The following is an 11978-nucleotide window of genomic DNA, read 5'->3' on the forward strand; positions in this document are numbered from 1 at the left end:
CCGACTTAACCACCTGGAGTTTGTGCCCTCACTGCCTAGTCTTAGACCCTAAACTGTCCTCGCTCTGTGTCCCCACCATTGGTGATAAGACTCACTTAGGACCCCTGTTAAACTGATGGCTTCCCAGGACCCGCCCTGCAAGATTCTGATTCAGCGGGCTGGAGATGAGGCCCCCAATACTGTGTATTTTTAACTAGTCCCCCAAGTGATTCTCACTACCAAGGCTGTTTGGTAAACTAATCATCTTCGTTTCACTCACGCTGTAGAATTAGGGCAGTTGTTTATTTTTCAGTGACTTTACCTCCAAGTGAACTTGGGAATATATTATTGGTTAAAAGACGAAATGCTCCTGAGGTCCTTGAAGGTGTAGCTTATTCGTATTTCGAGTATATTATCCTGCAGCCTTTACCTTCCAAATGCTCCAATATATTATTGGTTAAGAGACGAAATGCTCCTGAGGTCCTTGAAGGTGTAGCTTATTCGTATTTCGAGTATACTATCCTGCAGCTTTTACCTTCCTTGTCAGCAGCAGGGTGACTCGAGTGAGGGCGGCTTTCGAGGGCGACCCCAAACCTCAGAACTGTTCCGGCCACGTGAGCGAGACCAGGCACGTGACCCCGGGGCCAGAATGACCCTGGAGTGGCATCGGCCCCAGCCCACCCCTTCCTCCAAGGGGCCGGAGTCTGGACGCAGGAAGATAATCGGGGAGGGCTTTCCTTTAACAAGACGCACTGGCTGAAGCGGCCCGGGGCAAGGAGAGCAGAGCACAATAGGCCCCACTTTCTGGCCCCCTTTCCACCAGGCGCACGCCCGAACCACAGTCAGAGGCGGGGGCAAAGTTAGGAAGCTCTCGCTGCTGGTCACGCGTCTTCCTTTCGAGCCGGACGCAGTCAGGCTATCTTCTTCATGGGGTCTGAGGGGCTCTGGTGGGAAACAAAACCGCGAACGTTTTTGAATAGGGAGGAGGTCTTCGGCCGCCCGTGGCCTGAGGAAATCCTTCTGGGACGAATAAATAGTGGCTTCTTGTCTGAGGGCCCTCGGGACTAAACAATGTTTGCTTCTGTGGGGGGGGCGGGACTCTTCATAAAATAACACGGTACACAGAGATCAAATCTTTTACCCAAAGGCCTCCTCTCGGTATACGCGGGCCGCTCGGGGACCTGCAGACCGACCTCTAAACCTCCTGAGTCACCCTGAGGTGAGCCACACGCGCAGGCGTACGACTGCTCGGCGGCAGGGGCGGGGCTTTCTGAGGCGGGGCGAAGGCCAGTCACGTGGGCCGCGAAGCCCTCTCCGCGATTTCCCTACAAGGACTTGGGCTGTTGGGCCCCGCCCCTGGCCGGGCCCTGGAATGTGCGGAGGGGCAAACCCACAGGACAGAGTCAACCATTTGCCAAGAGGAAAGGGGGGAAGAAAAGCTTACATTGTAAGAAGAGGTATTAAAAAAAAGGAAAACTCAGTCATCAGACCCGGAGAACCATTACACCTTCTTCTACGTTCTAAGTTGCCCGCTTTACACGTCCTTCCCATGCACTTGGTCAAAACTGCGCCCTTTGAGCACACTGGCAACTCCCCCGCTCCGTCGCCCTTCCATTAAGCCAGGCTCACACTGTTAGCAGAGAATGGTGACTCGCTTCCTTCCGGTCCGCTAAGCGGAGGCCGGAAGTGTTGTTTGCAGCGTCTCTGGGAGTGGAAGGGAGTTTGTAGCAGCAGTCAGGGCAGCGAGGGGTTCCTTGAAGCGTTCGGGTTCTCGCGGCTGAGCAGGGTGAGTGGTGCTCGCGGTCGGGCGCGTGAGGCCCATTTCGGGGCGCATCCCCTCGGGACGGCTTGCGGGGGGGGGGGGCAGTGGCGCTCCCCCGGCGCCGGGAGCGCACCTGGGCAGGTGTACCAGCCGGTTCCCGGGTTTCGAGCCCCAGTGCCAGCTCCAGCATCGAAGGCCGCGGCCGGAAGCGGCCCAGACGCCGACTTCGCTCCTTTGCCCAAAGTAGGAGCTCGGGAAGTGTGGCTTACTCTGCTGGCGCCGCGAGCTTGAGCGACAGCAGGCCTGCGAAACCCGAGCCCAGCGGAGCTGACTCTGGGACTAAGTTTAGTTTATAACGTAAACTTGCCCGATTCAAGAGAGTTTGCGCAAAAACTGTAGCCCAGTTCGCCCCCTCACCCCCCCCCCCGCGCTGCAGCTGTTGTTGCAGCTGTGTGGCTACGTTTAGTGGGAATAACCACCTCAAATTAGCAACTTCCTCAGCTCGGTGTCCACTTTTGTAATTAGAGTTTTATTTTTAAGTGATATTTGGACAAAGAGGAGTTCGGGGTTTAGTTTGCGGCTCCAGAAAAACTCCAAAATACAATACCTTCTTACTCTTGGGTGGAAACTCGGGGTTAAGTCAATTTCCCAAAGTGTTTTCCTTTTAAAGTAGTTGAATAGGTTTATCAAAGAGTGTATCAGTTCTTTACAGAGCTTTGGAACAGAAATAAGCGTTAGGTTGAGATTTTAACTTAAGTGCAAAAAGTTTTATATCTAAAGGTGAAGAAAGTGAATATTTCCTAAGATTACTACTATTTGTTTCATGTTCTGGAAGCCTTTTGATAAAACTTAACCAGAAAAAGCTTTTTATTTAAAAAAGTGACGCTTTACTGGCAAGTGAACCACGACAAAGAATTGCCTTTGTCAAGTGCCGAGAACTTTTTGGGTGTGGCAGTCTCAGGGAACTGATCCTACCTTCTACCGGAAGTTTGCGTAGGAATTGAAAACTTGTTTTAGTTGGAACGGAAGCACCAGCCTGAAAATGTACTTTTAAAAAGCCGTGGTTAGCCCCCCAAAATTACATATACTTAGCTTTGAAAAAAGAAGTGCATTGATTAAATGAGACGGTAGATTTGGTAAGCAGATACTACGTGCTCTCACATTAAGAAGTGTTTTCTAAAATGGGAATTTTTCCTTAAAGAATATAATCATATTTCCAGAATACTATCAATTTGAGTGTTAGTTCTGTAGAAGAAGTCTTAGGATTAGTTTCCATTTATTACCACTACAAACGCTGTACTCTAGGATTCTAACTAGAGTAATCTAATGTAATATTGGTATGGATTAATCCCATTTTATAAATGAAACCAAAGTATCTAGAAATTCTGAAAAATCTTCTGGTTGCCCTTGATGTGTGGGGAAAGCCTCTTTGAGGATCTTTATTTTCCATTTCCCCCATCACTTAATCTAGTCTAACATCTTCCTTACATAGTTTGTATCCCTCCTTTTGTCATAACCCTGAATGATTCTCTGCCTATTTGATCAAGCTAAAAGGATAAATCTAGAAATTCATTACCACCAACACTCCCTTTCCCTGATTAAGACAAGATTATACTCCTTCAGGTCTGTAAACTGAATCTCCTTGACTGAATCTCTTCTATATATTTAATAGAAGTTGGCTCTGCGAGTCTGTGGGTTTTCAAGTTCCATACAACATATAGCCCTTCACACCAAAGATCTTAAATTAAATGCTTCAAAAATAGACTCTAGGGGCTTCCCTGGTGGCGCAGTGGTTGAGAGTCCGCCTGCCAATGCAGGGGACGCAGGTTCGTGCCCCGGTCCGGGAAGATCCCACATGCCGCGGAGCGGCTGGGCCCGTGAGCCGAGCCTGCGTGTCCGGAGCCTGTGCTCTGCAACGGGAGAGGCCACAACAGTGAGAGTCCCGCGTACCGCGCAAAAAAAAAATAGACTCTAGACTATAACTTAGGATGAGTGAGGACATAACTCGGAAATCTCAGGTGCCTTCATGGCAATCTTCCCACCCTAAATAAAGAATAGTTACATTGATGAATAAAATATTTTCAATTTTATTTTGCCCTAGTTTATGAGAGTTGTGTTTTTGCTGAAGGCTTGTTACATGCAGAGGGTTACAGGTTGACTCGTTTGGGGAGGGTAAAAGTGGACAGCATACTAGAATCATAGCAAGGAGGACAATGACAGTATCTGTCATCAATGATCTTCTCCTTCAGATCATAGCACTGTTCCTCATTTGGCTCCCTCTCTGCCAGTGTTTATTCCACCCATACTTTCAGTTTGGTAGGGGAAAATAAAAAACACCCTTTCCTTATTTTGAAATAACTGACTGCAAAGCTGAACTCCCTGTCACTATAAGGATCTGGGTTTCTGGTGGGAGATAAACTCACAGATCAGAATCCAACCTCCTTGGAAAAGTAAAGGCCCATGTAGTAACTTGCCCAACGGTATACTACCAGTTTTTGGTAGAATTAACTACCCTAATTTGTTAGAACTAAGACTAACATTTAAGTCTCTTAATTCTAAGGATGTCTTGTAGCTTTTAGGATTTTTCAGTCTTCTCCCCCCGCCCAAATCTTTTAGAAACAAAGATCTTTTCTGAACTCACAATATTTGATAATCATGTACCACCTTTGAGTTATTTTTCATTTTTGTTACGCATTGTTTTAACTTGAGAGCCATACTCCTGGAATGAAAACTATGTGACTCATTTCATAAGTTGAACCAATCATCTCATTTCTTTAAAGTTGCCTCTCCAACTATATTTTAAGCTCCTTGAGGATAGCACACCTACCTTACATTTCTTAATTCTTAAATAATAATCAGCACTCATGACATTTAATGCACATGAATGTAATTCTGCTGATCATATTAAAGGTTGATGGTTAAGTATCGAATGAGATAAAGAAAAATTCTGTGAGACCACTGTCAGTTCTGACCCCCAAAAAACCTTTATAATGTTTAAAAACTATGTTAGAATGCATTTACAAATTGAAAGAATGCATGATTTTAAAAAGGCTAAATAGGGGACTTCCCTGGTGGCACACTGGTTAAGAATCCACCTGCCAGTGCAGGAGACACGGGTTCGAGCCCTGATCCGGGAAGATCTCACATGGCCGTGGAGCAGCTAAGCCCGAGCACCAGAACTACTGAGCCTACACACTAGAGCCCACGGGCCACAACTACTGATCCCTCATGCCACAACTACTGAAGCCCACGCACCTAGAGCCTGTGCTTCGCAACAAAGAGAAGCCACCGCGATGAGAAGCCACTTAACCCAATGAAGAGTAGCCCCCACTCACCGCAACTAGAGAAAGCCCGTGCGCAGCAATGAAGACCCAACACTGGCAAAAATAATAAATGTATTTATTTTAAAAAAAAAAGCAACTGTAAAAAGGCTAAATAGGAAATACATCAAAATTCAAGAAGTGGGTGTGTGTTACTTTATAATCCAAACTAAGTTTTAAAAAGGTGTATAGAGGACCCGCACCAAATTGAGTATTATGAGTTTTTTTGTTTTGTATTTTATAATTTTATTTATTTATTTTTGGCTGTGTTAGGTCTTCGTTGCTGTGCGCGGGCTTTCTCTAGTTGTGGCCAGCGGGGGCTACTCTTCGTCATGGTGCGCGGGCTTCTCATTGCGGTGGCTTCTTGTTGCAGAGCACAGGCTCTAGGTGAACAGGCTTCAGTAGTTGTGGCTCGTGGGCTCTAGAGTGCAGGATCAGTAGTTGTGGCGCATGGGCTTAGTTGCTCCATGGCATGTGGGATCTTCTCAGACCAGGGCTCAAACCCATGTCCCCTGCATTGGCAGGCGGATTCTTAACTGCTGCGCCACCAGGGAAGCCCTATGAGGTTTTGTAGATTAAAAAAATCATTTGTATCAACCATTTGACCTATAATTTTCATCAGTTTCTTTGTTTTTAAAATAACTGACATTTGTGCGTCATTAGGGGAATATAATGTAGTCAAACAAAACAGACTGTTTTTAAAGATGTGCTTTGTTTTGCAAAGACATGGCATACCTAAAATATTAAAGAGACGTGGACTGGTAAATATATGCCACTCATTGGGTCTCAACCGCTAACCCAAGTCCTGGAGTCCATTTAAGAGATGGAAGAATAATACATATATGTTATAACTCCTTGTAGTTTTTAAAACTGCATTTAGAATAGAGGGGGACATTACAGTTCCATATAGTTTAGATAATAGTGGGATTTACTGCGTCCAGAGGTGTTACAGAGTGAAAATATGCATTCATAAAAGGGTGATTAAAGGAAACTTGGAAACTAGGGAAGAGTATATATCATAACTGCTATGTCACGTAGAGTATATCTTACCAGCAACACATTCCAGTGTATCCTAGGAGTGCTATATTTAATGGACTGGAATTTGTGACTCTCCTTTGTGGAATTTCCTTCTAAAATCTGAGAACAGATTTAGCTTAAAAAAAAGAAAATCTGAGGCAGAGTCAGAGCTTTTCTAATTATTTCCATAATTGAATTTAGCCTGGCTGATGTGGTGTAATCAAGGAAAGAATGTAAGTAATAAGTTTTTAAACTCATGTGGAGCGTTGTGTTCTAAAGTCACTTTGCAGTACTGACATCTAGGTAGTACTTCATTCTTTGCAATCCACAGACTTATTTTTAGAGTAAGGGCATAGTGTTTTGCTACATCATAGTTAAATGTTGTTTTCAGAACGTAAGCTTTAAAATTGTTGTCCTGGTCAGAGAGTGAAATCAGTAGTGCCTATTTTAGACCTGCTTCAAAGAATATAACTGAATACAGTGTCTTAGTCTTGTGTGTTAGAGGTTTTGCAGACTGCCATTGCCACCTCAGCTCTGAAAGATGGTATGGTAAAATTTTATTATCTGATGACTGTGGGATTTTTAACTTCAAACTTTTATAGTATTAAAGATTGTGTTGAAAGGAAAATTACCTCTTCATCTTAGGTATTATTAAACATTATTTTTAACTTAAATTTTACAGGAATAAATTTAGATTAGAGAGCAAAGGTAGTTTCTGTAACCTCTTAAAATGCTTTCTAAAACTTTTTAAAAACTAAAGTGCTTTAAAAATTTTTATTGTGCTCTGGTTTTTGTTTCGAGGACTTAGTCACTTCAAGTGATTTAGCTTAGCTCTGTGCAACAAATTGGTTAGGATAGAGTGGAAATATTTACAAAACTTAATTATTGATGAATTACCTTTGGAGTTTTCTATACTTTTTCAGTTAGCCTTTTAACAGATATCTTTCCTGAAGTACTTTGATTCCAGGAGTGAGGGTGCGATAAGAAATGGTAGTTGCGAGTGGAAGAATGGTATTTGGCAGTAAGATTAGGAGATGAAGACCTGTCCCATCAGTTAATCCTCCTTCCTTCTTTCTGTCCACGTTAGAATGGGAGGCTCGTTTCAGCTAGGGCTGCAGAAGGATAGACCTGTTGAAGATGAGTTAGTGTCCCTCAGTACTCCATAGCACTGATGTACAGAACCCAACATTTTTTGTTTCTTGTTTTCTGTATTGTTATTAAGCTAGTAGATGGGTTATTGGTCCTTAATCAGCTGTCCAGTAGTACTGGGGACAGGAAATCTTGTTGATAATGCTGTGAGCTTTGAATTAATGTTGGTCGTAGTTTCGTCACAACTACTAAGGATGAGTGAACTCAAAGCATGAGTCTGGTTTTTCTCTTTGTAGATTGATTCTCTGCATAATGGTATCGATTAGTTGAGAGAGATTTTTGCCAGGTGATACTATCCTGTGGAATAGTCTTTAGACACATCTCTAAGTGGCTCAAACGTATCAGGAAGGTTGGTTCAGTTTACTTTTTGTTATTTCTTGTATTTCCCTTATTTGTTAGGATTTAACCGCCACCATGTCGAGCAAAAGAGCAAAGACCAAGACCACCAAGAAGCGCCCCCAGCGCGCAACCTCCAATGTGTTTGCCATGTTTGACCAGTCACAGATTCAGGAGTTCAAGGAGGCCTTCAACATGATCGATCAGAACAGAGATGGTTTCATCGACAAGGAAGACTTGCATGATATGCTTGCCTCCCTGGGTAATGATCAGTTTTAACATTAATAAATCAAATAGAATTTCTATAACACCTTTTATATTTATTTCTTAAGCCAATCTAATGATGCTTTGTGAAGCCAATCTAATGATGTTACAGTTCACTAAGATTCGAAGTCTGGAGCATTGTTTCCCAAAGCATGGTCCCCGGAACACCTGCAGATTTCTGGCCGAGTTTCAGGGTTAGGCTGGGGGCCAGCCGTGTACGTGCATGCACTGCAAACACTGATCTTGATTGTGAGAGCAGTGTTATTCCTCCTGACATCCAGTGGAACAGCACACAGTCTCCAGACTCTTAATACGGATCCTATTCATTGAGAAGACTTTTTTCCGAATAGTTTTGCTATCTTGAATGCAAATAGCAAACTGTTTAAATGACCGTCTTTCTTGTCAAAATGTTTACCATGATGAATTGTTGATGCGTTTTGTGGTGTAATTATCACCCTCTTAAAATTATGACCCTCTTTTTTGTTTAGGGAAAAATCCAACTGATGAGTATCTGGACGCCATGATGAATGAGGCTCCAGGTCCCATAAATTTTACCATGTTTCTCACGATGTTTGGTGAAAAGTTAAATGGCACCGATCCAGAAGATGTCATCAGAAACGCTTTTGCTTGCTTTGATGAAGAAGCAACTGGTAAGTCTGAGGTAACCTTTAATTACCAAGTGATTTAATTTTTGGTTATGGCAACTAAAATATATAATAACTTGAAATATGATGACATATAATACCCTCAGGTTTATACCATACCTGAGGTTTGGGGGATTTGGGGGGACAGGTTTTGCCTATGGCTTGTTAGTCACTCACTTCACTGCCTCTGCCCTTAAATATTTAATTTACAATTTAATAGGTATATTTGAAACTTCTTTAGGAAACTTATGTTCCTCCTTTACTAGAATAATTCCACAAGGGTCAGACACTCAATAAATGTGTGTCAAACCAATATCTTTTACTGGAGCAATCTTGGAAAAAGTTTAAATTGCTGTAGGCGGTGATACCAGTACAATCCTATGTTTGTTTACCAGGTACCTCTCAGCTCTGAGAGTGTTTAGATCTGGTATCTAACCTCTCCCTCTGGAATCAGGTGCCCCGGTTTCATAATCCTATTCTGCATAATAGCTGTGTGATTTCAGGCGAGTTACTGAACTTCTCTAAGCCTCTGTTTTCTTATTTGTAAGATGGACAGTAATATTACCTACCTCAGGGTTGTTGTGAGGATTAAATGAGGAAATGAGATAGTAGCTTACTGCCTGCATAGAGTGAACTCTCAAAGACACCCAAAAGATTAACTAAATACATGCCCGATAAGGGGGTAACTCACATAGCAAGTTTTTGAGAAGGAAGGCACACCCTCTGGTTACACAGTCCAAGCATAGTTTGGGCATGGAAGCACAGTCTCCCCACTCTGGCTTTCAAGACTCTGCACGATAGGGCCTCATTTGGCCTGTTCAAGTAGACCACCCTCAACTCTTCCTAACCTCCTTCCAGACTCCTCCATGCGTTGTTGCCCTGACTTACCTCCACCATTTCTGCCTCTGCCTTTCCTCCTTATACCACCTCCTTCCTCCTTCCCCTTGAAATCAAGACTCTGAACAGTTATTTCTGGAAGGGGTAGGGAAGGGGCAGGCATAAGAGACCTTTTTCCTGCTAAAAACATTTGTGTATTGATTGAATTTTTTACAGTCAATGGGTATTACTTTTTTAGTGGAAGGGAATAAAACCATAAAAGAGTAAAGTGTCTTATTTATTCTTCAAAGTCATCTCAATGGTCACATTCTTTATAGAGCCTTACCTGTGTTTTCATACTATTTTCTCCTGACCTCTGGGAAAACTTAAAAGTTCTCCCTTTCCCCCCTCCAAAGTATTTTATGTATGTCTCTACTGGCACATACTCCACCTGAGCTTCTACTTTAGTTGTGTGCTTATTTCTTTTTTTTTTTTTTTTTGCTATACGTGGGCCTCTCACTGTTGTGGCCTCTCCCATTGCAGAGCACAGGCTCTGGATGCTCAGGCTCAGCGGCCATGGCTCACGGGCCCAGCCGCTCCGCGGCATGTGGGATCTTCCTGGACCGGGGCACGAACCCGTGTCCCCTGCATCGGCAGGCGGACTCAACCACTGAGCCACCAGGGAAGCCCGTGTGCTTATTTCTAATCATCACAGTCTCTCCCTGCTCCCAGGATAATAGCTGTGTCTTCACCAGCATTCCATTCCCATCTTTGTAACCCCTCCCAGCTCCTACCACAGTCCCTTGCACATAGTCAATGATGATTTTACATGATAGTTGAATGACTTGGCTGGAGATGAGGATTTATTTCTACAAGCTAAAAGTCTAAGATTTGGAGAACTTTTTTTTTTTAATCTAGGACTGAATTAGCAAAAACAATCCATAAATCTAGAGTTTCTTTTGTGAACTGACCTTACACTTTAAACTCATAGGAAGTATATTATCAATGTTTTAGCTTCATTTCACGTACAAGGAAGTTGTCAGATTTTTCTTTTTTTACTTTATGAATTTCAAAATTTCTGTGCTTGAATGGTCATTTATTACCTTTGGATCACTGCATTAGTGGGTCTCAATCATGATAGCTCATGGGATTTACTTGGGGAGCCTTTTTAAAATATCAGTAACAGATAATAAATCAAGGGTGGCCTCTGGGGTTGTTTTGTTTTGAGCTCCCTGGATGATTCTTACGTGCAGTCAGGCTTTATGAGAACCCTGCTTTCACAAGTCCAGAGTAGAAAGCCTTCCTCTCAGCTCACCACTATAGCCCCAATGCCTATCCCAGTGTCTGCAACATAGTTAATGCTCAAATATCTACTCAGTGTTTTTGCACATCCTGGGCCTGAACATATTTGTTACTGAATCTAAAATTAGGTTTAAAAAAATTTTTTTAATCTCATTTTACATATAAAGAAAAAGGAGGTAAAGTGAAATGCCTGAAGTAACATAGCTTGTTAAAACTGGACCTCAAGACTCCAGTATTCTTTCCACTGAAGCACTTTATTGATGTTTATGATGATTTTAGTATATTTACTCGTAGAATAAGTGTGACCATGCTACTTTAAGGAAGCATGAGGCTTAGATTCCTTAATCATACTTTATGGCTTGTGGTTAGGCATAGGCTTAGCCACTGTTATTGAGATCAGGAGATGGATGTCGGGTGAGATCAGTAGAGCAGAGCAGGTTAATGTCACTAAGCAACAGGGCATTTTCTAGGCAGCTGTCTGCTGACTTCAGCATGTCAGGACCTCATATTTCATACATTTGCATGCTTCTAGTTCTTAACATATAGCCCATGCTTTTGCTTGCAATTACTTGCAAGCCCAAGCCCATGCTTGCAATTATTCCTCAGAGAAGTGTGTCTTCTGATCCCTGGTTCTTTTCTCTTTAGGCACCATTCAGGAGGATTACCTGCGAGAGCTGCTGACCACAATGGGAGATCGGTTTACAGATGAGGAAGTGGACGAGCTGTACAGAGAAGCACCTATCGACAAAAAGGGGAATTTCAATTACATTGAGTTCACGCGCATCCTTAAACATGGAGCAAAAGACAAAGATGACTGAAAAGAACTTCAAATTCCAGCCAAACTTTCCTTGTTGCTACTTTGGGTATTTCTGAGACTTTCTCTTAGAGCCTATTGCATGCCCTTAGCTTTACAGCTTTTGCCTTTCTTGTTGTATTTATTCTCAACCATTTGGGGCACGTGCATCTCTATAATCAGACTGGAAATGGGACTTTTTGTCATTTTCAGAATAGAAAATAGGGTAGTTTAACTTACCCCTACCTTCCCCTCCCCCAATAACTGCAGTCTACAAAGAGTCGATATATTTTTTCAGAGAAAGTTATTCACTCAATTTTTTCTGAACTGTAATTAAACTTTATAATAGAAACTTACTTGTTTAAAATTTCTTTATTTACCCAAATTGGCTTTGTTGGTCTTGGTTGTAATTATTTATTTATTTATTTATTTTTGGCTGCGTTGGGTCTTCGTTGCTGTGCGTGGGCTTCTCATTGCAGTGGCTTCTCTTGTTGCAGAGCATGGGCTCTAGGCACGCGGGCTTCAGTAGCTATGGCTCGAAGGCTCTAGAGCACAGGCTCAGTAGTTGTGGCGCACAGGCTTAGTTGCCCCGCAGC

At 42.9% G+C, this 11978-nt stretch overlaps 1 protein-coding gene across 1 annotated transcript; it reads left to right on the forward strand.

Annotated features, from left to right (window-relative positions):
- Positions 1-1630: 1630 nt before the first annotated feature.
- Positions 1631-11733, forward strand: LOC114900718 (myosin regulatory light polypeptide 9). Its single transcript, XM_029232108.1, has 4 exons — positions 1631-1765; positions 7627-7825; positions 8316-8477; positions 11235-11733. The coding sequence occupies exons 2-4, from the start codon at positions 7642-7644 to the stop codon at positions 11405-11407; spliced, it is 519 nt and encodes a 172-aa protein (XP_029087941.1). The 5' UTR covers positions 1631-1765; positions 7627-7641; the 3' UTR covers positions 11408-11733.
- Positions 11734-11978: the final 245 nt, after the last annotated feature.

The sequence above is a fragment of the Monodon monoceros genome, unplaced genomic scaffold, assembly GCF_005190385.1.
Source record: "Monodon monoceros isolate NGI ecotype Baffin Bay Population unplaced genomic scaffold, NGI_Narwhal_1 Super_Scaffold_1, whole genome shotgun sequence".
Lineage (NCBI taxonomy): Eukaryota > Metazoa > Chordata > Mammalia > Artiodactyla > Monodontidae > Monodon > Monodon monoceros.